General features: G+C 37.4%; 2 protein-coding genes across 3 annotated transcripts in view; one reads left to right on the plus strand and one right to left on the minus strand.

Annotated features, from left to right (window-relative positions):
- The window catches only part of GAS6 (growth arrest specific 6), a 53,681-nt gene extending 30,399 nt beyond the window's left edge, over positions 1-23,282 (plus strand). Inside the window, exons 5-14 of one of the 2 annotated variants that reach the window (XM_083362726.1) lie at positions 5,908-6,033; positions 8,723-8,844; positions 10,476-10,594; positions 12,862-13,051; positions 15,831-15,995; positions 18,256-18,424; positions 19,055-19,102; positions 19,615-19,787; positions 20,089-20,317; positions 23,055-23,282. In XM_083362726.1, the coding sequence (XP_083218852.1) occupies positions 5,908-6,033; positions 8,723-8,844; positions 10,476-10,594; positions 12,862-13,051; positions 15,831-15,995; positions 18,256-18,424; positions 19,055-19,102; positions 19,615-19,787; positions 20,089-20,317; positions 23,055-23,203 (1,490 nt within the window). In that variant the 3' untranslated portion in view covers positions 23,204-23,282. The remainder of the gene's footprint in view (positions 1-5,907; positions 6,034-8,722; positions 8,845-10,475; positions 10,595-12,861; positions 13,052-15,830; positions 15,996-18,255; positions 18,425-19,054; positions 19,103-19,614; positions 19,788-20,088; positions 20,318-23,054) is intronic. The other variant, XM_083362727.1, reaches the window with a different exon arrangement.
- Positions 22,994-27,964, minus strand: part of TMEM255B (transmembrane protein 255B) — a 54,104-nt gene continuing 49,133 nt past the window's right edge. Inside the window, exons 10-11 of the mRNA XM_083362728.1 lie at positions 27,493-27,572; positions 22,994-23,212 (exon numbers count right to left, since the gene is read on the minus strand). Of these exons, the coding sequence (XP_083218854.1) occupies positions 23,166-23,212; positions 27,493-27,572 (127 nt within the window). The 3' untranslated portion in view covers positions 22,994-23,165. The remainder of the gene's footprint in view (positions 23,213-27,492; positions 27,573-27,964) is intronic.

Genomic DNA, 27,964 nt, shown 5'->3' on the forward strand with positions numbered 1-27,964 from the left:
CCAGCCAACAGCCTCCTTCTGGAGCTAAAAAGCAATATTTGGCAAAGTAGCATATATAGTTTTTGTTAGTTTCATTACATTGCATTGTATTAGAGAATGACCTTGTGTATACAAGAAGTGTGCAGTCACCTGAGAGAAAATAATGTCTAGAGTTTATTCATCTCAGAAATGTTCTGATGACAAGTGGCCAATAACAATGGGTATGTTTTCTGTAATTTAAATTATAGTGCTTCAGCCTGTTGAACAGAATATTAATGTTCTGCATACTGGAAGTCAGTAAAGAATAAAATGACAATAATGCTGCCTGGACTGGATTGTGGAGGGGAGAGAGAAAAGGTTAAAGGAAGAAAAGAGCTGTACAGTAGCGGCAAACTAACTGAAGCTGTTGCTGAGAAACCACATTCTGCAAAGGCTGAGATATGTGCTTGAGGCACCATTTTGTTTTGGGGCATCCAGCTTTTGGAGCTTGAAGTATTTGCAAGACAATTTTTTTGTTTCACATTTTCTTTTGAACATACCTCATTAGGGCTATTTTTTCAGCAGGTTAAGCAGACTTGGCTGGATAGTTCCAGGAAGGATTGCATCCTTGAATTATATATGGTGTCTACTTTTTGTTCCATGGAATCTTCATTAGTGTCACCTAGTTATAAATATCCTCTTGTGAGACAATTTATTGCAATGTTTCTCAACTTGGCAGCTTTAAGATATGTGGACTTCAATTCCCAGAATTCCCCAGCCAGTAATTTTCTTTTTTTGTTTTTATCCTGCTTGTTATTTTTACAAATAACTCAAGGTGGCGAACATACTCAACACACATTTCTCCTCCTATTTTCCCCACAACAACAACCCTGTGAAGTGGGTTGGGTAAGAGAGTGACTGGCTCAAAGTCACCTAGCGGGCTTTCATGTGTAACGCAGGATTAGAACTCATTGTCTCCAATGGACCAAATTAGTTGTCAGTAATGTTGAAGTCCATACACTTTAAAGTTGCCAAGGTTAAGAAACACTGAGTTATTGAAAGAGTAATGACTCAACTGTAAACATTCCTGGAGGATACTGATTATCTACATCTATTTTAGTTTTGTTTTACAATGAGAAGCAGCATACCAACATTTTAACAATTAAAAAAAAACAAATAGCAATTTCTCATAATGTCAGCTAGCGTAGTTGCAATTCCAATACATCTGGAAAATTTTGGCTGTGATTTTTTTTCTCCAAGCTTGTTTTAATATAATTCCTGAATGTTTGATTACCAAACTAAGTAACATCAGCAGCAGGATTTTCTTGTGCTGTTCTCTTTAGCTCATTAAGTGTCTTGTATCTATATGGGGAGGGAGCTATAAACATATTTTATAGCTTATTTGTGGAAAAGCAGCTGGCAAAGGAGATTAAAATGGACAAACAGTGTGAGTAGAGAAAGAGATAGGCATTAAGGATGTGCAGCACTTTGGAAATAGTTTTAAAAATGTTCCTCACAACATGGGTATGAACATAATACATGTCTGTAGCACATGAAAATAGCCTAGTCCTTTACTGGAATCATGGATAAAATTTGCAGACAGATGCTATGGTTGCATCCCCATTACTTTGAATTACCTTTTATTAATTCTGAAGTGCTACCCAGGCCTACTGAGTATATCGCCTTTTGCAAATCCTCTCATTTAAATTGCCCTTTCTCAAAATATTTTGTGGGGAGGAGAGGTGAAAAATGACACTTTCTTGTGTTGGTATAATTATTCATTTGTTTTCTAAATTTACATTCTGCCTTTCCTCCAAGTTTGCCGGGTGATGAGATGAGATGAGATAATAACCTTTATTGTCATTTTTTTTACTGTGAGCACACTGGCATACATTAAAAATGAAATTCTGTTGCTTGCTCTCAATTGTAGCACTCTTGGCTATTGTTTTTCCATCACAATAACAGTTTGGGTTAAAAGAGAGCAATTGGCCCCATATTACCTAAAGAGCTTCCATAGCTGAGAGCAGACTAGGAAGCTGCATCCTGTTAGCTCTAATCCAACATTTTACTCTCAACACCATGATGAAATCCACTTAGAAATTCTGATTTGAATTTAGTAAACTGTTTTAACAAAGTGTATTCATGTTAAAAGGGACGCGGTGGCTCAGTGGGTTAGGACGCTGAGCTTGTCGATCAGAAGGTCGGCAGTTTGGCGGGTCGAATCCTGAGTGCCGCGTAACAGAGTGAGCTCCTGTTACTCGTCCCAGCTTCTTCCAACCTAGCAGTTTGAAAGCACATAAAAATGCAAGTAGAAAAATAGGGACCACTACGGTGGGAAGGTAACAGCGTTCCGTGCGCCTTTGGTGTCTAGTCATGCCGGCCACATGACCACGGAGACATCCTCGGACAAGCGCTGTCTCTTCAGCTTTGAAACGGAGATGAGCACCGGCCCCTAGAGTTGGAAACGACTAGCACGCATGTGCGGGGGGACGTTTACCTTTACCTTATTCATGTTAAACCTGAATTATAATGCACAAGTTGGACCTTAGTATTTCTGCTTCTGGAATTCTGATATTGTGCTTTCCAAGTATATCAAGGCAGAGCATTTTACATCTTCATTAACATGACTCTGTATCAAAGACTGAAGATCAAATTTCTACATTTTTTTACCTCCAAATAATCACACTGTTTTTAGGCATCTTGGAGGTACCTTCCATCTGAGGTGGAAAATTTCTTTTGTTTCTTATTATGCTTGCAAGATGCTCTTCTTTTAATAATTAGATAGGTTGAGAGCCCCCTGCTCCAAAATCACTGTAAGTTCATAATCAATTAGAATCTGTATTTAGATAACTTGGAATAGAATCAGCATATTTGGACAGATCCAGATGGGAAATACTCTTCAGGTAGTCCTCGACTTACAACAGTTCATTTAGTGACAATTCAAAGTTACAACAGCACTAAAAACAGTGACTTATGACCATTTGTCACACTTACAACCTTTGCAGTATCCCCATGATCATGTGATCAAAATTCGGATGCTTGGCAACTGACTGATATTTATGACAATTGCAGTGTCCTGGGGTCATATATTTACTCTTTGTTACCATTTGACAAGCCAAGTCAGTGGAGAAGCCAGATTTACTTAACAACCATGTGACTAACTTAACAATTCCAGTGATCCACTTAACAATTTTGATGAGCAAGATCATAAAATGGGCATACTTAGCCGATGGCTCGCTTAGCAGCAGAAATTTTAGGCTCAATTGTGGTCATAAGTCAAGGACTACCTGTACTATGTCTTTGTGTGCGTATGTGTGTGTGGTGTGTGTGTGCGTGTGTGTGTTTGTGCTTTGAATAAGTCTTGACTCTGACAACTGCCTGAACTAGTTCCTGCAATTTTCTTGGAAAGATCTCCTTTCTAGGGCTGAGAGAGAGATGACTCAAGGTCATCCTTTGTGTCTAAGGTAGGACTAGAAATCAGAGTCTCCTGGATTCTAGCTACTGCCCTAATTATTACACACACCAGCTCTCTATGTCATATTTACTTACAATGTAAAAAATTTGAAATTTAGAAAGTTCGATTTATCTCAAGGGGTGGAGGGCTGTTTCAATATGGCTACATTTCCTGCAACTGCTCAGTATCAAAAGCACATTTCTCCTAACCCAATTATATTGTCATTAAGAAAATTGTAAATATTGCTTATGAAGACCTAAAACATAACTTGCTTGGGGGAGATGAATGTGTGTATGCCTCTGTATGAAGATGATATTGTGTGGCTGCCTGAAAATCCAAATCATTTGCAACCAATTGTATATTACAACTAAAAGAATGGAAATTAATGTAGCAAAGTTCAAGGATATTGCGTTCGATAAGGAACAATTGCAAATAATATATAAACGGTGAAAATAAAACAAGTAGATTAATTTCTGTATCTTGGTAGGTTTACTAAAGACCAGAAAAAGATACAGAAGTTTTAAGACATGCAAAAATTGGTAGAAAAAAAGCACATTATGACGGAGGAATGTTTGTTAAAGTAAATGAAAATGTATAGAAGTGGAAAAATGCCTCTAGTAAGAGTGTGCTTCCACCCATTTTTGTTATTGAATGAAAATTGGATGTTTCAGAAGAAACAGAAAAATTAAATGCATTGGGAATGGGGTGTTTAAGAAATAGCCTGCCATGCAGCATTCTAGCCACTATGGCACCATGACTCAATGTGTGGTAAAACAGGGAAAAATAGGATGAAGAATGAATAATTGTGAAAGGAATATGCACTGAATGCAAAACTGAATGATGAGTATAAAAAGAAGTAAAAGAGAGACAGGTAGTCTTTGACTCACAACCACTATTGAGCCCAAATTTTCTATTGCTAAGCAAAGCACTTGTTAACTTAAGTTTTGCCCCACTTTACCACTTTTTTGCCACAGTTGTTAAGCAAATCACTGCAACCATTAAGCAAATCTGACTCCCTCCATTGACTTTGTCGAAAGCCAGCTGGGAAGGTTGCAAATAGTGATTACATGGCCCTGGGCAACTGTAATAAAAAATTTCAAGCACCTGAATTTTATTCACGTGACCATGGGAATGCTGCAGGGGTCATAAATGTGAAAATTTTATTTATTTATTTATTTTAATTCCATTTATATCCCGCCCTTCTCCGAAGACTCAGGGCGGCTTACAAGCTTAGCAGTAGCCTTCATTCTATGTATCTGCCTGCTTATTAGGGCTTTCACACCACACCCCAAGCGGCATTATTACAAAGTCAGCTTAATTGCCCCCAACAATCTGGGTCCTCATTTTACCTACCTCAGAAGGATGGAAGGCTGAGTCAACCTTGAGCCTGGTGGGACTCGAAACTGCACTAATTGCAGGCAGCTGGTGTTACTTAAGGAGGCATTAGCCCACTGCTCCACCAAGGCTCTATTAAAAAGTCACTTTTTCAATTCCATTGTAACTTCAAACAGTCACTAAAGGAATAGTTGTATTGATGTAGTTTGTCATATAGAGAATGAATGAAAATCAGAATTCCACAACCAACAGATGAAGGCAGTGTGAATGAATGGGTTAAAAGGAAGGTGAAAGCTGAGAAAGTCACAGCAAGATAAAGTTGATAAGATCCTCAGAACATACTTTAAGAAAACAGGCAGTATATGAAGCAGAGGACAAATCTGTCAGAAGCAAAGAGAATTTCTAAGTATAGAATGATATGGAATGATGTTGGTATCAACTAGTGTTGGTTATATTTCTTCTCTTTTTCTTCTCTGATGCCTTTAATTTCTTTGGTTTACTCCTTTTCTATGCTGTGCATAACATTGCTTAACCTAAAAGGGAATGGCCTGGTGGGTACGTATGGATGCAGCTATACTATTCTGCATGAAATTTGCTTTATACAGACTAGTTGCTGAAAAATGGGTGGTGCCATATGCTACTATCTACACTGCAAGATTTGACTGTGTATCCTCCATTCATTACATTTGATGCCTCATTTTCAGTATGCAGAAACAAATGTGCATGTAAACATGATCTATACACCTTGTTCCATTAAGGGAACTATGTACAAAATCCTCATTGTTGACTGAAATAAGCTTTTCCCAGCCAAACAGCTGGTAATTTCCTATCCTGTGATCCTTTTTGTCTCAAAACCCTGACCCTTTTCTAACATTGCTATCACACTTTTTCCTGTGATTCTCCTCCTTTCTGCTCCCATTCCCAGAGTTCATATTTTTAATAATTTTGTAGCATTTACCCAGAAGTGCTGTATATCTTGCAGAATACCAGCCTTTTGTTTGTGGGGAGGCTGAAGTCATTTCCTAATACCATTATGCCATTATAACAATAAAAAGAGAATAAGTTGCAGTCTTGGTATAACATGGAGGGACAGGCCTGTGAAACATTGTTGATAGTCTGATTATTATTGTTGATTGTCTTTACTTTTTGCTCTTTTTCAGATATAGATGAATGTGCTGCAACAGCAGGGATCTGTGGAGAAGCTCAGTGTAAAAATTTAGTAAGGTCTTATGCATGTGTTTGTGATACTGGTTATACTTATGATGAGGTCACGAAGACCTGCAAAGGTTAGTAGGTAGAATTAAATTCTATCATGAGAATTCTTACCCTTAATCAATGTATGCTGCTGCCTTCCCACTTTGCTGTTAATTTCCTATATACCTCTAGATCAGACATGTCAAACACAAGGCCCGGGGGCCGGATCCGGCCCGCAACGTGGTTTCATGTGGCCCGCGAAGCCATCCTGGAAACATTGAGGGAACAGCCCCCACTGCCTTGGCCCTGGCCCAGAGACCCTCCTTCTGCCAGAGACCCTCAGATCTGTCCCACTCCTGCCCAGGCCCCCATAGGCACCCTTGATGCGAACGATGTAGAGCTGGCCACGCCCACCCAATAGGCCATATGCACTCTAGCCACGCCTACCCAGTAGGCCATACCCACCCGGCCCCTTGAGGGCAACCACAATGCTGATGTGGCCCTCAATGAAATTGAGTTTGACACCCCTGCTCTAGATGGCAAGTGGATGTTGAAAAATGAGCAGATAGAATATTGAGTCAAGTTTGATGTTTTGAATGAAGATTGTATCAAGCATCATGATGAATATTTTTATAAGAATTTTTAAAAGGTACAATAAATGTATTGTCTAGCACTGATGATGTTACCCAGTTTGGGTAATGAAACATCTGCAAGAAAACAATCAAGTTCAGAGAGCATCAGAGGGGCCCCTCATTTCAACCCTGAGCTACAAATATTGTCCTTGAAATGTATTGTCATCCAATATATTTAAAAAATCATCTAATGACTGGGAAATTCAGTGCAGGCTTATACTCATATTTCTTGAAAATCACTAATTTCTTTATTTGCTTCTGGAGGCCAGCATTGAGAGAGCCCAACTTTATCAAATGAAGGCATTCTTAAGTAGAAAATACAGTGCTCTGGTAATTGATTATTTTACTTAATCTGCTACCACTTTAGCTTTTTTGGCTATTGTAGTTCAGCAGTTTTAACTGAAGAGTTAAACTGTTTTTTTTAATAGAGCACAGAATAACTTGTCCCAGTAGACAGCATCTCTATAGGATTCCTGAACAGTTGAAAGGTGTGTTAAAATGGAATAGACAAGATGCTCCAGAAGCACCTGTAAGTGACTGGTGTTCTCCAGTCATATTAATGCCAACTTCAAATGGGGGGAAACAGTGTTGCATAGACTTCCAGCAAATAAACCAAGTGGCAAAATTCAATGGGTATTCAATGCCCAGAGTTGATGCTTCTTGGATGGCCTAGATAGAGCCAAATATTTTTCACCTGCCAAAGGATATTGGCAAATTCCACTGGAACACCATTCAAAAGAGAAAACCACATTTGTTACTTCATAAGTTCACTTTTAATTAAGAGAATGTCATTTAATCTACATGGGGTACCCATTACTTTACAGTGTCTAGTGAACAAGATTTCATCGGGTCAAGGGGAATGATATGCTGCCTATCTAGATGATGACCTCATATGCAGTACTGTGCAAAAGTGTTGGGCAGTTGTGCAAAAATGCTGTAAATTAAGAATGCTTTCAAAAATAGAAGTGTTAATAGTTTAGGATGGTCACACCAAATATTGATTTGATTTGGATTTCTTTTCTGTTCATTTACTTTCCATTTTGCTAATTGATAAAAATAAGCTGTTCAAAATTCTATTTCTGAAAGCATCCTTAATTTACAGCATTTTTTCACAATTCCCTGCACAGTACTGTATATCAGAACCTGGGAGGGACATCTTCAACATTTAAGGTTAATAATTGATAATTTAGGAAAACCTGGCTTAACCATAAACCCTGAAAAGTGCCATCTGGGATATCAAGAATCCTGATATAAGGAGTTTATGGTTGGAAACAGAGAAGTTAAACCAGAATATAGAAAGGCTGAAACCCTGAAACAAGTGGAAGCCCCCAAAGCAAAGAAGTTTGTTCTAGCAGGGTATTATCACAGGTTCATACCTCATTTTTCTATTGTGACTCAGCTCCTCACAGACCTAATGAGAAACAACCCTCAAGGATAAAATTTCTAAACAGCACCAGGAAGTATTTGGAAAAATAAAAGACACATTGTGTGAGAAGCCAGTATTGAAAGGACAGGATTTTTCTCAACCCTCTGTTTTACAAATAGACATATCTAGCATAGGCTTAGGCACCATGCCACCCAAAATTATGAAGGAATGGACCACTCTATGATCTACCTCTCAAAGAAGCTCCTCCCCCCAAAACAAAACTATAACACCATTGAAAGAGAAGCCTATGCACTAAAACAGGCAATCAATGCTCTGCGTGTATATTTGTGGGGTCAGGAATTCACCATAATGATTAACCACCAATCCCTCATGTGGCTGCAACAAATGAAATATGCCAATTCATGGTTAACCAGATGGTATCTCGCATTACAACCTTACCACTTCAGTATCATACATTGAGCAGAACAGCAAAATGTCATGACTGACTTCCTATTGTGGTATGAGAAAAACACAGAAATGGCATTACTCTCATAGAAATAAAAAAATAATCAAAGATATTGATTATTTTTATTAAAAGGGATGAGGTAAGGGAGGAGAGAAGTGGCCCAGAAATGGAATATTTTTTTGCAATGCCAAACTAAGTTCTCTAGAAAGAATAACATTTTGGATTTTTCCTCATGGTTGCTACTACTGTTTTAAAATATATCTAAGTCAAATACAGCAATTTAATTTTCTACTTTTCTTTTTATTGGTGTTGTATAGATGTGGATGAATGTGAACAGAACTTATGTGAGCAAACATGTGTTAATTCACAAGGAAGTTATACTTGCCACTGCAATGGAAAAGGCGGAATTAAACTCTCCAGTGATATGAATACTTGTGAGGTACTATTTTAATACTTCTATTCTGCAGGCAGATATACACAAATGGAGCCTCAAGTTTTATGGGATAGCAGTGTACAAAGTGAAAAGTTTAACTCATTCCCTTCACTTGAGTCTGGAGAAGAATTTATTAAAATACTGTATGTCTATATAATAATACAAATTATAATACAAGACAGTGTTGCCTAACATGAATAGGGAAGATGCATGCTTAAAACTTTGGTTTTCAGTTCCATTCACACAGCATGTGTTGCTTGTTTATCTTGCCAAGTGAAATTTCTGATATGACCTTACAGGTTGCCTTCAACTTACAACTTACAACAGCCTTAAAAACGATATTTTATAGCCTGTAAAGCACTTCTAGATGTTCTAAAAAGTCTCTCCACCCGCCACTCCTTTGTCACATGATTACATTGGCAACCAGCTCGTATTTATGATTGATTGCCAAGTGTCCCATGATTATGTAGGGAGAGGAAATCCGTCAGTGGGCTTCAGGAACAGATCTCAAATCCTGAAGATTCATTAGCTTCCTAGGGTAGAAAGCTAGTGAATGCCAGCATTCTGAAGGCTAGAAAGATTTGTGGGAAGGCTAGCAGATGTGATTGCTCTTGTATTTGTTGGAAGGCCCTTCTTCAAATTGTGCAGTTTGGAGAAAAAGTCTTCCAATGATTAACAGAATGGGACCCACTTGCAGGATGGTGCAAGGTGGTTTCAATAGGAAGGTTGTACCTTCATACCAACTGGGCAGGTCTACAGCTGCAGAAAAAGGCAACTTAATGACTCACATAAACACTTAACAACAGCAACTGGAAAACTGGGATTACAGGCATTGAGTGAAATGGTCACATGGTTGTCTCAGTTGATAACTGCTCTGCTCAGTTTCAATTGTGGTTGTTAAGTCTAGGATTACCTACACAAAGTTGCCTTCAGTCAACAGACTCTCTGGGTCTTTCACTCCAAAGTTTTCTGTCTGCTGTTATTCAGCCTTTTTCACCAGTGATCCATCAAATGGACTAGTTTTATGGTCTTTTACATCAGAAAGATATGCTATATGACTGAACAAAATAATAATATACAGATAACTCTTGGTTTACAACCACTCATTCAGCAACCATTCAAATTTGCAACAATGCTGAGTGAGTAGTATTACTTCTGGCCATTGCAGTGTCTCATAGTTATGTGGTTGCCATTTGTGACCTTTTTTGCCAACTGCCACAAGCAGAATTAATGGGGAAGCAGACGGGGTTGGAAATGGTGACCATGTGACATTCTCACTTAATAACCCATACTGATTTTGCTTAACAGTGGCAATCAGGACTCCCAGAATTTCTATTGCTGTGGTGTGTAACATCTAAGTAGGGAAAAGATGGCTGTTTGATGGAGATGTTTACAGTGATGTTTTGGACACATCACTCATAGTAAAATGTGGTTGTGAAATCTACAGCTAAGCTGGATGCCTGGTTTACTATATCTGCTTTTCAGGACAGTTCAAAATCACTGAATGATGTAAATATAATTCATACACATACATGCACACACACATGCAAATACACACACACACACACACACATCTTTGTAATTGTTGATCTCAATCTAAGCAGAGTGTCTTGAAAAAACTTTTCTCCCTCCCCCAGGATATTCTGCCTTGTGTACCATTTGCTACTACAAAAAGTATTAAATCCCTCTATCTTGGAAGAATTTTTAGTGGGACACCTGTCATCAAACTATCCTTTAAAAGGAGACAACCCACAAGGTGAGAATTGCTTTTTAAAAGCAATTTAAATAATAATTTTCCCTCTTAAATGAATTTCATTTACCTTTTTTTGCAATTTGTCATCCTGGGCTGGAATTCTAAGACTTACTAAGGACCAATTGCCTAGTGATGCTTAGTTCTGAATAACAATTAAAATTATGCTCTTATTTTATGTCACTGGAATCCTTAAAGGAGTTCTTATGTATGTCAAGATGGGTAGTCTTTGGCTGCAGACCATTTGTGGTGTGAGAACTCTCCAGAGTTGCTGGGGTTCAAATTTGGGGATTTGGGATTTTAAGAGCCATAGTAGGTATTCTTCATTTTGATCATCCTCCATGTCTTGAACTCCTCCCAGATAAGGAGCTTTCCGTTTTGAGGCAGGGGTTGAAGGGTTAAAATACTGATTCTGTCTCTTATGTATGGGCACTAACTTTGCTAGTTGACGGTATAAAACATTGTTCATCAATGTACACATCTTTGAACATCAACATTGTCCTTTGTAAGTTCCAGGTTCTTCTTTTCATCTTTTCCTTTGTGTATATCAGAATCTTAACTAAGAAATACCAGAAAACCTCTTTACAAGCTCTTTCTGTATATAACACACATGACAGATAAGGGGTAAAAGAACAATGCATCTGGCTTGGTCTGGTGCTGTGCACACTATTATCTATATCAGTGGCTTGCAATCCACTGAATACAGTTCTTATGAGAGGGACAGGAATAGGTTACTCCATGATCGGAAAACCTATAGTGCATGGTCAGCAATATATGTGCAAGCTTCCTTTCTGAAGGTTTCCTACAGCAAATAGTAATTGAAGAAATGTCAGCAGTCATATGAATGTTTTGGTGGCAGAAGCAGCAGGTCATGTGTCTTGTCAACAAATGGTTATAGTTCTTGGAAAAAAAATAACACATTTTCCAGCGATGATAAGACAGTGTGTTGCGTAAGAATTGTTTGCAGAACAAGGAGAGATTGGGAACTCTCTCTCCCTTTTCAGCTACCTCTCTTGCCTACCAGGCTAACAACTTTCACTAGAACGCACAATAAGTGTGTCGTTCATTTTCTTGTTTCAGGGTAATTTCTTCTTCAAATGATGCCACAGACATCACAAGTATACTAGCTTAGGAGTCAGTGAATTCTAGGGTTGGGATCAGCTAGAATGCAGTTATTGGGGAAGGAGGTATGGTGGTTGATTGAAATTTTCCATAATTTCCTGCCAAGACTATCGTCCTTAAAATATATCAATTTACACATGAAAATAATTGGTGCACCAAATGGCATCTATAGGTAGTCCTTGACTTACGACTAAATTGTGCCCAAAATTTCTGTTGCTCCACATGACAGTTGTTAAATGAGTTTTGCCCATTTTATGACCTTTGTTGCCACCATTGTTATGTGCAAGCTTCCTTTCTGAAGGTTTCCAACAGCAAAAAGTCATTGAAGAAATGTCAGCAGTCATATGAATGTTTTGGTGGCAGAAGCAGCAGGTCATGCAACAGAATCACTGCAGTTGTTAAGTTAGTAACATGGTTGTTAAGTGAATCTGGCTTCCCCATTGACTTTGGTAGCCAGAAGACCACAAAAAGTGAGCATAGAACCCCAGGATACTGCAACCGTCATATATATGAACCAGTTGCCAAGCATCCAAATTTTGATCACGTGACCATAGGGATGCTGCAATGGTCATAAGTGAGAAAAATGGTCATAAGTCACTTTTTTCAGTGCCATTGTAACTTCACAAAGTCACTAAACAAATGGTTGTAAGTGTAGGACTACCTATACTACAAACTATGGAGATGAAAAAAAAAATGACCACATATACATCACTATATGAGAAGGAATAGCAGAGCCAGGGTGGGGTGAAAAGAAGGATCAGCCTAGAATCACTACTTGTCCACAGCCGTAACTAAGTCCAACCCCCCTGGGCTGCCGTTGACTCTTACCTAACTCTAAGCAGGTGTGGACCTTAGTGGAGAAGATTCTTGTACATAGGCTTTTAGCCATAAATCAGTTAAATTGAAACATCACATGTGACATCACATGTAATCACAGTGCAAGACCTGACCTTTTGTACTTGCTGACTTTGAATGTTAATGCCCAACGCTTGGGGTTGGCCTGATGGGGTCCTGTTTCATCATCCCCCAATGATTCTATGGCTGGTAGGTTTTTTTTAATCATATGGTGGTAGTCTGAAAGTATAAGTGTCTGGAAAACAGGCTGTATTCCCTACTTAACTCTTTTTTCCTTCTTATTCTCATGTGTCCAGACTTGAAGCTGAATTTGATTTTAGAACCTTTGATCCTGAAGGTATCCTTTTTTTTGCTGGAGGCCATCAAGACAGAACCTGGATAGTCTTGGCTTTGCGCAATGGACGGTTGGAGTTGCAACTCAAGTACAATGGAATCGGCCGGGTGACCAGCAGTGGCCCAATCATCAACCATGGCATGTGGCAGACAGTGGGTATAGTACAAGCTGTTATTCTCATGCCTTTAAGTCTCTTAAGCTAGACAAGTTCCATTGGTTTTAATTGGGTGGTAAACTTTATGCTGCATTGCTGGACTTTTTACTGCTTTTATTACAATCCTAGATTTTTTTTAAAATGATGCTAGTTGGGATTTTTATCTTGTCGACAATTTTATTTGTGATTCTAAATGGTACATCGCTTGGAATGATGTGTAGATATTTTTAAATAATACAATGACCTGTACTTTGCTCATAGTTAAAAATAGAATTCTTTATATTTAATAGAATAGAACGTTAGTTTTTAATTCTTAAATATATATATTTTTATTTTTCTGCAATTTTGTGACATTAGTTAATTTTAAATTGTATTTGCCTCTGCAGCTGTCTTTAGAATTGTAGGTTAATGCTGAGGCAGGCAGGGTAGAGAGATGTAAAACTTGTCAAGCACCAATCCCATTATAGTGAATCTTTTTTAACTTACAAATTTTAGACGTGGAAAGGGGAAAGCCACTATCAGTTTAGCCAAATAATCAATTTACTTGCAAGAAGACGTAAATATGCCTTCCTACATAAAAGAAATAGCTATGATACTATCAAAGATACAATACGAAAGTCAAAACATGAATAATTGTAAGAGTTAAAATCCAGATTAACTCTTTATATGTAGAAAAGCAGGAAAAGTGTAGGTTGATTTCAAATACATAATTTCCAACTAAGATGATTAAGGGGTTAGTAGTCTTGCAATTGTAGGTACATCTGGAAGATACTGATTCCTCAACTGGAATTTGAAGCTGAGATTGCTTTTCTTGGCTTTATGGATGACTTATGTCAGGGATCCAAGAATGCACCCATCTAGTTCTGTTGGGTTACTTGAAAGCTTTTAATTCCCTATAGGATTGGGCCTTGAATTTAATAGTAATTGTGTTTGCTCCTGCCAGGACCTGTTCAGAAAGTGATTTGCCTATAGCAGTGGTGGTGAACCTATGGCACGGGTGCCAGATGCGGCACTCAGAGCGCTCTCTGTGGGTACCCACGCCAAGCCCTGGAGGTGGCAACTGTCCCCCTTCAACCAGCCACCTGCTAACTTGCCAAGGTCCCATGTGGCCGGATGCATCCCAGCATGGCTGGTTTCCCTCCCCCCCTCCCTCCTGGCCTCACATGCTCTCCTTTTCCCAGGCACAACCCACTGCATCGCCTCCTCAGCTGTCGGCAACATCCATCTCGGAGGTGGCTTCTTTGAACTGCTGGCAATGGGCTGCGGAGCCCCAGAGTGCGCCAGTTGAGGGGCCAGCAGACTGTGGCTACTGACAGACACCGTCGGCCCCCATGCGCTCGCTGACTTCTATGTGCGAGGGCCGATGGTGTCAGGCAGCAACCACCCCGGCTCTTGCCTTGCCCCATGTACAAGCCTAATGACAACAGGCACAACAACCAGTCTTAGAATTGACAATGAAGATACTAAACTGGGAGACAGAGTCTGCCTTTCAAGATCTACTATCATTAGATCATAAGCAGTCAAGTCTTCTTGTTCTAGGCTATTTCTTGTATTTTTTCTTTGTGATTACTTTTCATGAATTTCAGAATCTGATGTTTAATTATCAATATATGCAAAATAATGGATAACAAGAGCTACTTGTACATATTTCAAAATTAATTTATTGCTATATGTGTATATGAACATTCTCTCTTGTAATCCTGTACATTTCTCAGAGAAATTCGAATGCGCACAATCTTAATCCCCCCCCTATCCATGGAAAGGATAAAAGAAGGAAGAATCCTTGTCTAAACATTATAAAAAGGTTTAAATTTACCAGGCAAACTGTTTCTGCAGAATATCCACTAATCTTTAAAAATATTCAAAGGCACCATTCTGTCCGCAGTCCTTTGCTTATTCCTTTCTGTATAATAGCTTCTTCTTATCAGCCATTCTCCTAGTTTTTAGGTAATTATTTAGGGGAAGATATTACTTGGGATAAGTCTGGTAAATACATGAATCTATGGTCAAATGTCCCACCAGTTCTATACAGATAGCCCTCGACTTACAACAGTTCATTCAGAGTTACAACGGCACTGGAAAAAGTGACTGACCATTTTTCACACTTACAACTGTTGCAGCATCCCCTTGGTCACAAGATCAGAATTTGGATGCTTGGCAATTGGTTCATATTTATAACAATTCCTATGTCTCGGTGTGATGTGCTCATCTTTTGCAACCTTCTGACCAGCAAAGTTAATGGAGAAGCCAGATTCATTTAACAACTGGGTTATTAACAACTGCAATGATTCACTTAACAACTGTGGCAAGAAAAGTCGTAAAATGGGGCAAAACTCATTTAACAAATGTCTCATTTAGCACTATAGATTTGGGGCTCATTTGTGGTCATAAGTCAAGGACTACCTGGATATGATTGGAACATGAGAGAAAGCTATTTACTGATCATATGGTTTGTCTTGTTATTGTTAGCAAATATAAATGTATGTAAAATACTATCAGACTTTCAATTTTAATGTGTGGAGTCTCACTTGAAATGGCTCACAGAAACTGCTTTGTTAAGCCAGCTTTCCCTTTTGTTCCTTGCTTCACTTTTGAAATTACAATGTTGACCAATGTTGAGAAAAATAAATTATTGGGGTGTATGTATTTCTGAAGACAAGACATATTCATGGCCACCAGATGACTTGAAATTAACTCATTGAATAATATTGTTTTATATGGATGATGATTTTTTTTCATATTTTGCTCTTAATCCCTTTGTAATTATGTTCTGTTAGATATCAGTTGAAGAATTGGAAAGAAGTTTAATTATAAAAGTCAATAAGGATGCAGTTATGAGGATAGCTGTCTCAGGTGATTTGTTTACTCAAGACAGAGGACTTTATCAACTAAATCTAACTGTTGGAGGAGTTCCTTTCAAGACCCATCATCTTATCCATTCTGTAAGTTCATGGCATTCATTTTACATCTATAGTAGACCTGGGCAACTGGTGAAACAAGGGATAGATCTATCATAGATTCAAAGTAAGGGAAAATAAATAGTCCATGAGGGGAAAAATATAATACATTTTTTTTAAAAAAACCCTCATAAGTCAGATCACTTTTAACCACAAGAGTAAATTTGTGCAGTAGAATACATACTCAGGAGGTATGTCAAGAGAGCAGAATTACTCTCCACACTATAGAAATTGGCATTTCTGCTCTTTTTTGATTTTTTTCTATTGTTCACATATCTAGTTTTAGCTGGGAGCTCTAGGTCAACATACCCTATTAGCAAATCTATTTACTCCTCTGCATTCTTTAGGGGTTCCCCCCCTATGCTTCCCTGCTGATAGCGTTTTGCAACTTTTATCAGAGCAAACTCTTTAAAGGTTCAGTACTTAATTTGCTGACTATATGGAATCTTACATTTTAACTTGCAATGCTATGCGTTCTTGAGAAACTTCTGACTGAAAATTATTTATGATTCATTTCATTTCTACATTTACTCCCTCTGGAAGAATGCAGAATGGTCTATACATGTCCAATCCAAATAATAAACTGAATAAAATTACAAATAAAACCAACCACTCTAAAATACAGAAGATAGAGCAGTGATCGATTGCACAAAAGATGGAAAGATGGCTTTAGAAAACCAGGCTCACGGCAGTGAAAAAAATTATATAATGTTCTTCAAATGGAGAGAAAGTGTATAAAACTAAAATGGCATCATTGGGAGGAAAAGTGCAACTCTTAGCCTAAGAAGTGATATCATGCTGCATTAAAATTTATTTTCTTAACTTACACGCCTTACATGAATCCTTCAGTCACTCTTCTAACAAACTGTTCTACCAGCTCTGCACCCAAGTTCTTCACTCAGAGGGATTCGCATTTTCATAGCCTGTAGACATAGTTCTGTTCCTCTGGTTATTCTCTCCATGCTTTGTGACATTGCAGCTTCTTATGAACCAATGAAAGCAGCAGGTGGCTATAGAGGAATGGACGCTTAAAGTGTCAAATTTAGCAGAAATGGCTAAGATTTCTGCTTACTTGAAGGATCATTCACAAGAAAGATACATTTCAGTTTGGAGAAGATGGATAGATTATATTCAGAAAAAATATGGGACCAAAAAGTTCCATTTAGCTTATGAGTAAATTCTAGATTGTTAAGTCTTTTTTATTATTATTATTAGTTATAATAATATATATATTATACGGTATTATTATTGTATTAGTATAAGTTGGATACTTTTAGATTGTTTGTAATTATGTTATAGACGGGTTAAAGTGCATTATGTACAGTATTTGGTTATTTATATAGTTGGTTAATGTTAGATTATGATTATTTTATATTTGTAACCCTGTAATCAGCTTTGGGAAGTGGGGGAGGGGGGTTTAAGGGTGGGTTGGGGATGGGATAATATTGTAACTTTTATAAAACTTTTCAATTAAAAAGAAAGAAAGCAGCAGGTGGCAAGGTGCCAGGAGGGACCATATGAGCCGCACCTGCCCTTCCTTTCCTTCCACTGCTTTTATTTATTTGGAAGAGGAGTCAACTGCTGCCATCTCTTCTCACCTGCCCAACCTGGTTGATGATCAAACATAGATGTTGTCCTCTAACTTAAAGAAATAGAGGAGAAGCTGTGGCAGACAAATGGCACCCTTTGGCTTAAAGCAGAACATCCTTATGTTACCTGTTACGTGAAGCAGTTTTGGTTGGCTTACGATAGCCAGTCAGTTTCTATCCACATCTTACAGTCATGATGCTATAAGATGAATTAAGTTTTACAGATGTCTTTCCCCTACCTGCTCTGAAGGTAAAATCTCTCAGGTTTTATCTTCTTATTGTAGGAAAAATGCTATCACGTTTCCCCCCCCCCCCGTGCTGTTCTCTTTTTTAGATGGATTGGATTGAGCACAGCATTCCAAATGCAGCTAAACTATAAACTTACATAAGTCTATATGATCTATCTTTACCAAAAAAAGGCCATTGAAGTAATGTAATACTACTGTATGTCCTGGCAGTGGTGTCAAATCATGGTTGATTAAATCCTATGTTGTTTTATAATATATTATATTTATTCAGTGTAAATATAATTCAATATATTGAAGAGAGATTTGGGATTACTGAAAAGCATTGTTTTCTAAGTTAAAAGTTTTGGATAAACCCCATTCCATTTTCATCAGCAGTTCAAGGAAAGGTAATTCCCTTTATCTTGTTAGATTAACCCTCGACTAGATGGGTGTATGAGGGCTTGGAATTGGCTGAATAAGGAAGACATGACTATCCAAGATACGATCCGAACAAATGATAGGATGCAGTGCTTTGCAATTGCAGGAAGAGGCTCTTTCTATCCTGGCAAAGGATTTGCTATGTTTAATCTTAATTATGGTAAGTACTTGTTCTTAATTATTATACAAATGAAAGTTGTACAAGAAAATTAATATGTCTTCTAGGCATGGATGAAGAAGAAAAATTAATGGAACTATTGTAATATTTAAATAACTCTGAAAAAGCTAAACTCTTACAAAGGATATTGAATATATGTATAATGCACAATCTAATAGCTTTTAGGAAAGCACAGTACATATAAGGTGATTTACTTTTTGTAGGTTGCAATGTGATATGCCTCTTTTCCTGCCAACATAACCTGGCAGACAATGCATGGCATGAGTCATTACTTTGGAGAGAAAATTCACTAGGGCCTAAAATGTAATTGTCATTTTTCCTCATGACATCTGGCAATGTTGAATGGATTCAGACTTCATAGATAGACATCTCTTGAGGCTGAATAATATACATACCTATTACAGGTGCAATTCAGGTCTTCTCTGAGCAATAACATTGTTTTTAATTTCAATATTATGTTCAAATAGAAAGTAAAAGAGATGCTGAAAGAAGAGCATAGACTATGCAAATTACATCAGGTGCCAAAGTTTTATATTAGCCTTTCCCAATCGTTTAGTGTAACATTTATCTTTTAATGAACTGGTTTGAATCTGTTTTCTTTCTCTTCCTTAGTTTTACTGGGTTTTTCAACTCCTTCAGGATTCTTTGCTATGAGAAATGGTAAAGAAATATTGTGCATAAATAGATAAAAATAAGACATAGAAATACAAAAAGCCAGCAAGCTTTCTGTACTATTACACACATAATAATGCACTGAGGTAAAAATAGAACTGAGAACAGCTTTATTTCTTTGTTCTATTTTGTTTTGATTAGAAACACAGAATCAATTCCTGCAGCTCAAGATATTGGATGATTAGGGACCCTAAAGACCCAGCAGATTGACCAGGTTCTTGCAATCCAGATGTCTCGGTGATTAAAAAGTATAATCTTGACTTTAACTAGTCAAAGCAATCACAGTGCTTTTTATGAAATTAGCAAAAAAGCTGTTAAAAAGATGGAAATATTATTTTAATACAACATAGCAACTTAACCATATACTTTTCTGACTGAAGAAATTTTGATTATGGCCATTTGTTCTTACAATGATTGAGAAAATCCTACCTACTGTTTGATTATTTGAAGTGTTAAAAATAGTAGAGTATGCACTTAGCCCTCTGTTTCTCTTTCTGTAGTTTATCCATTTGATATCAATGAAACCAGGAAGCAGTGGGAAGTGAAAGTAAATATTTTAATTCGTCCTGCCACAGATACTGGGGTGCTCTTTGCTCTTGTAAGCAATGAAGCAATAGTCCCTTTGTCAGTGGCTCTGATTGACTATCATTCCACAAAGAAGCTTAAGCAACAGGTAAACACAAATATGTAGTAAAATATTTCATGCATGTATGTGTAATTTCAACAAGGAGAAACTTTTAAATTATTGAACAGTTGCATAGATACTAATTCATATTAATAAATGCATTGTATTGTGATTAACTATAAAACTATATTTTCAAAGATTTCTGGGGAGTGGGAATAGAATACTTTAGAATAGTTGTCCACTGCAGTTTATCTGTCATAACATCTTCAGTGTTTAATATTTTTTAGAAATTCAGTAAGTCAGTGTTTCATTAACAGACATACTTTTTCTTTATGTCCTTGCTGTACAGTTTATTATCTTGGCAGTGAAGAACACTGTAGTTTGCAGGCTGGCAGTAAGCATTTGTGACAAACAAGAGCACTTGGTGGACATCTCCATCAGCAATAGTCAGATAGTTTTGACCATGGATGGGACTGTAGGACAGAATGAACTAAGCCAGGCACAACTGGAAGATAACCTGTCTGTGTTAGATAATTACCTACAATCATCTGTAAAGACCTATGTGGGAGGACTGCCAGGTGAGTATTAAATGCTACTTCTAGAATGCATATGATCTGCTCATCAATAGAATAGGGGTCAACAAGGTGGTCTGTGAAAATAGGGACTTTTGCATCTTTTCTGTATGACTTTCTCAAGAACAAACCTTATTGACTTGTTTGCTTTTAATCACATTATAGTGTGTAGGTTGTATCCTTTGGGAAGTTAAATGAAGCACAACTAAATCTGATTTTATTCTAATGAGGAAAAAAATATATACCTCAGGCTGTCTTAGGCCTGGTATTTAATAAAGAGCCACAAAGATATAATTGAAAGTGAATATAATATAGCATACAATATGTATGTTGTTCATGGAAGAGCAAATAATTTTCCCTTGAACGTTTGTCCATTATATTAGAGCTAATGATAGAGTTCCCTTCAAAGGTAGCTATTGTTTTGTATAATTGTAGTACATGAATTCAGCCACATCAGATCATTTGGGATGCAGAGGCTGTTATTTGGCTGTTCATGCAATTAAACATATTCCACTAGAAAACATTATGATTTTCTTTTTATAATACCCAGGCAGTGCACTGCAAGTTATTTACAGGAAATAGTCCAGAAATCTATTACAATTGCTGGATGTGCAGAGGTCATAAAAATACCACTCCTGATGCTTAGAGATGCTTTCATATGGCTGTCATCAAATGATCAGTAGCTTCCACCACTGCCAAATATTTCAGTAGATATGTGATTATTTGGTATAGCTTATATAATGACTCAGAATTCTGAAATAGCTTACAAAACATTTTCAAAATCCATACATGTTGATGATTTCTATAATCATTTTGATTAAGGCACATCTTAATCTTTATTACATTTGGTGACTCTTAGGGCTATGCAATCCTTTGGTGCAAACTGAGGAAAGGTCCTAAGGAAGGACATAGCTGCTTTAAATGGATTTTTTATTATGGTTTTTATTTTATTTTCATTATTTTTCATTATCTATTTCATTATAGACTTGGTCTATTCATTATCATTCATTATTTTCATTATTTTATTATGGTTCATCACACAGCCAGATGTTGAGACTAGATTTATCATTTTTGTCTGTCTATTGAGTCCTTTCCAAGGACCTGGGCTAAGCAGATGTGGATGTTTGATGGTGTTACAGATATTGTTGCAGGATGTAAGCTTTTCTGAGTAAAGTCGCCTTTTGCAATGGACTGATGGTGAATTTGTCAGTGCCAATGGTATTCAAGCAGTGCTCCATTGTTTTGGGATTGCACCCAAGATGCCTCTTACCATTGGTATTACCTTTGCTCACTTTTCACCAAGCAATTTAACAACATACCACAAGGATGTAAAATTGAAGAGTGGCTAATATCTGGCAAAGCCTACCTGGTAATGAAATATTGAGAAAAAGGTATAGGATCAGACAACTATAGGCCAATTACCTGTTTACCAACAACTTTCATATTACTAACTGGTTTTATACTAACTGATGCAAGAGTTTGCAGCAGTTTGTAGAGAAATCCTGCAGAAGTGGAATGCAATTGTCAACTGATATCTGCCTTTCCTTGTGTTTTCTGCCCCACCCCATCCAAGCATTAAATCACTCAGTTGTTTTTCCCCAGCTAATTTCTTCCTGATTCTTTCTGGATACCAGCCAAGGCCCATAGGAGAAACTACATTCCATATGTTTCAGGGAGAGAAGAGAGAATGCTATAATGTTTCATATGAAAAGTATAGGTTTTTTCTATTTTTGTACAAGGCATGTGGGGATGTGGTGGGGGGAAGGAAGTAGGCCCAAGGGCTCTGGGGACCCTGAGACTAGCAAGCAGAGCATGTGGTATCTCAGGGTGAGGAAGGTCTTGAGAGGCCCATGGCAGATTTGTCAGTGCCTGCATTAGGCCTCTCAGGGCTTCTCTCACTCCAGAGGCACTCCATGCTCCACATAACAACATGCATGGTCGTTTGACCTCATCAGGGAGAGCAGGGGCGAGGGTCATTAACCAAGGTGATCCTACTTAACAACCATCATATGTCCTTTACGATCATAGGTCAAGGGCTACCTGTTGGGCTAAAGCTTAATTGGCAGGTGAGATCAAAGGAAGCAAATGGCGAATGCACGTCCATTCATCATTTTACCAAAAACTGTGAACTTGCAGTGCTTCTGAGTCCAGCAAGGCAGTGGAGATAATTATACATCCCAGAGACTGATTGTATAATACAGAGATGTTCACAGGGTGTGGTAAAAAAAGTCACGATGCTGTAACCATCGGGGGGAATCAAAGTTAGTCCTGTTTGTTATGTGTATTGTGTGTTAGCCTTTTGTCTAAGAGAAGTGTCATCTACCAGAAGGGACAAAGCTGGTAAGATAGGGAACGTATTTCAGTCCATTCCCCCACCCTTTTCTACATATGGGATACATGTACAAAGAGGCAAGGGCTTGGATTATGATGCTGAATCCATCACCTGGGGAGCTAAAGATTATTTTAAAAATTAAAGGGAAGATTTTGAAAGAAGTGTAAGAAAACAGAATTCATTACAGGATATAAGTTCTGGTTCTTCATTTGCAAAGGTTGCTTTTTGTGAATATTTCCTTTCATAAGGGGGGGCAACTGCTCATATAGCCATTATAAGATACATGAACCACTTACACCATCAAAAAGGACAATTGTTCTATATATTTTGAAATTAAAAAGAATAAAGGAGCCTGCTAGTAGTGTTTATTGAAGATGTCTTCCTTTGTTGTTTGTTTTAAAAACACCACAGATGTTCCTGTCACTTCAACTCCAGTTACTGCTTCCTACCATGGCTGCATGACAGTGAAAGTTAACAATCAAGCTCTGGATTTAGATGAGGCGCTCCAAAAGACCAATGACATCATCTCCCATTCGTGTCCTCCAGTAGAAATTGGTTAATAGATGCCACTGCAACACACAGAGAATTTTTGTATTCAACATATGTGCATTTCAGTTATAAATTATTCAGACTTCCAGCACTGCGTGTATAGTTCCCGTGAACACTGAAGTTATGTAGGATCTACTGAGTTAATTATTGAAATATTTCTTTGCTTGAGAGGATTTAAAATATGTAATATATTTGTAAATAGTTGAGAAGACTAATGTTAATAACCAGAAGTTGCAAATTGTTGTCTGAGGTGAGTAGTTGAGAGACAGTTCATGGTTGCTGGTAAATTACTTTGTGTCGACTGGAAGATTAAAAATAATTCTGTATTTTTTTAATGCTGCTTCCTGACTTACAAAATATGAAAAAATAAAACTTTTTGTTGAATTATATGATGCAAGGACAGCATTTACTTTAGCTGAACGTGGGCTAGTGAGATTTTAACATTTTTTTCCCTTTCAAAGCTTAAGCTTAGCAAATGTGTTTTTCTATCTAATTTAAACATAATACGTTTGGCTTTGGGTTTTAGAAAAATCTTTCACGGCAAACAGCAATTATGGAGGGAATAAGGGACATTTAAATCCACATGTTCAATAGTGGTTTCCATTCTCCTCTCTTGGTTCCTTTGGCTTTGTCAGAGGTATAATTTGTAATGGAAAATTAAGGCTTGTAAGCTAAAATCATCATGCTAATGCTATTGTCACTTTGGATACAGTACAAACATATGCAAAAGCATAGGATGAAATGCTCCACCTTTTTCCTTTGGCTTCAAAGGGTGGTATGGATTTTAAACCTGTTTTCCTGTTTATCTTTGGATAACCAGTTCCCTCAGCTCTCTGTTTCTCAGTAACAAATGTAGACTTGACTTTATCCAGAAGAGTAGAAGGATCATGAAATACAAAAAGAGTGTCTGTTCCAGCAGAAGCAGTTTAGGAACCATTTCCTGACACTTGATAAGTGCGTCATTTAAAGGAAGGAAGACCCAGCATTTAAGTTCAATTTTAGCCTCTACAGTGCAGAACAGTCTCATCGGGGATGGCTATAGTCATGTTCTGTACTGAACAAGTTTAAACAGATGAGCTCCAGCCTGCTTCCAACTTCTTTTATTCTGGGAATAGGGTTCTCCATGCCTCAAGTATTCCCTTTTAGTCTTCCTTTTTTTCTTTTGCATGTACCCAGTGGTTTTCTAGACTAACCTGGAATCCAATAAAAGCAAAACAGATGGCCTTATGAAGTCTTAATATGCTACAGATAACTACCCCATTAAGAAGTTAATTTGGAAAAAGTAACGAGCTTGGGCTGTCTTGAATTTTTATATAGCCCATGTCTATCCTGCTGTTCCTAAAACTTACTGTTGTTTATTGAGATTATTTGTGTTATTTCAAAACATGTTTGCCTTTGTCTATGATTGGGAAAGCTATTTGCCCCAGGACTTTTGCCTTTCTATCCCAACATAACAACATTTCTTCAAATGTAGCCCACCAAAAGCTGAAAAAATATAGGAGTAAAGCAATATATTTTTTCTATGAGGGGGATAGTTGCAAACTAGTATCATATAATTGCATAATGTCACTGTAACATTATCAGCAGCTTACTAATTGGATTGCTTGACAAACTATAGAATAGCAGTATTGCATTGGGGAAGAAAGAGGTAAAGCTTTTGAGAAAACATACATGTATATTTGTAGTAATATATGTGTAGCCCTCTGATTTATCACCAACTATTGGATGCTTTTTGAGGTTGGTTATCTTATTTATATCAAGTCATTTTGTGATGCAATTTTTCCATATATAAGAAGAGGCCCACAAAAACATTTTAAAGGATTTTATTTAAACACATGGCATTTATCCTGCATTCATTCATCTGTTCATGTATTCTCGTTTCATGCACGTACACAGACATGCCCACAAATATATATCACTGTATATTTTTCTCCTTTCTCAGAAAATATAGAGAGCATAACTGTATGTGTCTATTGGAGATACACTGGTAATATTTTTCAACATGATTGGAAAAGCTACTGTGATTGAGAGCAATAATCCTGTAGCCAACCTCCAACTGAGCTTGAAATTTCACCATATAGACAATAGGAATTACTAATATCTAACCTTATTCTACTTTTCTGGTGTTCTAGAATTCCTATCTCCGAATTTGTTCTTGGATGATGTAGATGCAGAACAGAGATGTGAAACCAGGGAATTCAGTCTTTTGAGATACTGACCTGGCTCAAATTTCAGTTATTATTTAAGCTCTTGGTATACAAGATAACAAACCTTTCTAGGTTTTTTCATTATCTGCAAATACAGTACACAATGGCCTTGGTTAATTTACACACTCTGATCTACCCTTCAGCTGGTTGGGTTGATTTTAGCCATCTTTTGGAAGTGTCACAGTGCCTATAATACTTCAGATATCTTTGAAGAATATCAGTCTGTACTCTGTAGTAGCTAAGTACTGTCACCAGAGTGCTAACAAGTTGGTATGGTTGAGGTTTTCGTATAGACATTCTGCCCCAAATTTAGCTTGTTTTTTCAGGTTTGTTACATTGGAGCAAGTATCATCATATAAAATACCTCACACATTATATCGGTTCCTGTCTAGTCCCAAGCAAATTCCAAGACTTTTATTAATCATCTTACTTTAGGAACTAGACTACTGAAATTTCTTTTCCCAGGACTACACCCTGTCTAGGAATGGAGGTTGCCCTTTATTGGTTTGTTCAGTGTGGTCAGAAATATCTAAAAGCACTAAATTATTTAATTATAAAATAGTTTTAATTGTCCCAAATTACTTTATTCTAAAAATATTTCCATTGCCCCTTCATGCAATGGAATTGTTGTTACTCAGTTAAAAATATGTTTAAAGCAGATACTTTAAAAAAAACAAGTCCCAGAATCCCCATTATATCAGGTCAAGCATGTTTGGAATCAATAGAATATTTGTAGTTCAGGGTTGAAACAAGGGGTCCTTAGTGCTCTCTGAGCTTGTTTTTTTCTACCAATTAAGAAAACAACCTTTTCTTGTTCTGAAATGTTCCTGGTTGTAATAAGTTATATAAGGTTCTGAACTGACTGCATATCATAGAGCAGTGTTTCTCAACCTTGTGAACATTAAGATGTTGCACTTTAACTCCCAGAATTCCTTAGCGAAGTGGCTGGGGAATTCTGGGAGTTGATGTCCACACATCATAAAGTTCATAATATTGAGAAACACTGTCAGCATTTTGAAACTTTAAAATATATGTTTATTTTATGGAGTTAGGTATTATTATGCAAATTAAAAAGAGAAAAGCAAGCATATATATCCTCATTTAGACTATTTAGAGAAATATTACTGTAGATTATAAATATATAATAATATAAGAAGAATGGCTGGTAATACTACTATTGAGGATATTTGGGGAATACAATGCAAAATACATTTATTTCTTCAGGGCTATAATTGTAAATAACTTTTTGCCCAAGACCAATCCTTTTTATGTCAGATTGTGCATATATTTTCTTGGCCAGCTCTGTTTATTGCGGATAATGAAACAGAAGAGGATTTGGCAAGCCCTAATAACTTCCTAGGAGAGGTGTACTGAATAAGGCATCAGGCTGCAAAGTGGGAGAGTGTTGAGTTCTAGTCTGCCTCTGGCACAAACCCTGCTTGGTGATCAGGAGCCAGTTGCTTTTCTCATACCTAGGAAATGGCAAACCACTTCTGAAGGAAAACCTTTGCCAAGAAAACTGCAGGAACTTTTCCAGGAAGCTTCTGAGAATCAGACACAATTGAGTGGAAGGAAAGAAAACCCTACTATTGCTGTATCCCCTATGGCAGGGGTCCCCAACCTCCAGTCCGTGGACTGGCACCGGGCCACGGCATGCCAGAAACCAGGCCACACAAACAAGCAAAACCCCATCCATGGGATGCAGGCAGCACATAAAACCACACACCCCTCGGGTCCACGGAAAAACCTCTCCCCACAGAACCAGCCCCTGGTGCCTAAAAGGTTGGGGGCCTCTGCCCTATGGCCTTCTGAGACTTTGACAACATGAGTGTTTTTAAACTAGGAACAGGCAATGGGGAGAAGGAACTCTGTCCAGCCTTTTCAGAAGTTGTTGAACCTCAAATCCTCCTCTTTCCCAACAGATTCTTTTTACAATGTCCTTTCTTGTGCCCAATTATTAATTGGCTGAATCTGCAATATGCAGAAAGTAATAACTTTATTTCCAGCAGTATTAAGTCTTAAGCAACACAACTATTCAGACAAGGAGAACAAATTCAAATATTTAAAATATATTCCATGTTTCAATATAGTACCTTGGGGTGGGGAAGGAGAGGAACCTAGATCATAATCAAGGATTAGATTATTTATCCCTCCGTTTGATAAAATGCATACCCTGAAAATATGAAAAACATGTACATAATATTTTATCGTAAAATAACTACCACAATCTTTTGGAACATATCTTTACCCAAAAGAAGATATTGAATAAGCAGAAAAACAGAGAAACATCTCTTTTCCTAAGACAGTTGGCTATATATATGCTCAGAGATATCTAAATAAATTTAGGTAATTTTTTATTGGAGATAAATCAAATTGTCAACTTTGGATAATATGAAAAGATAGATAAACCTTACATTCCTATAAAAAATTGATGGGGGTTGTAATTAGAGAGTTAAAAACCACATATGAAACAAATATGCATCTGCCTTGCTAACCTATTGCAGGTGGTTGTAGGGATAATATTAGAATATTCTTATTTTGGCTTTGACTAACCTTATTTATTAC

Source organism: Vipera ursinii (assembly GCF_947247035.1).
Source record: "Vipera ursinii genome assembly, chromosome: 4".
Taxonomy (NCBI): domain Eukaryota; kingdom Metazoa; phylum Chordata; class Lepidosauria; order Squamata; family Viperidae; genus Vipera; species Vipera ursinii.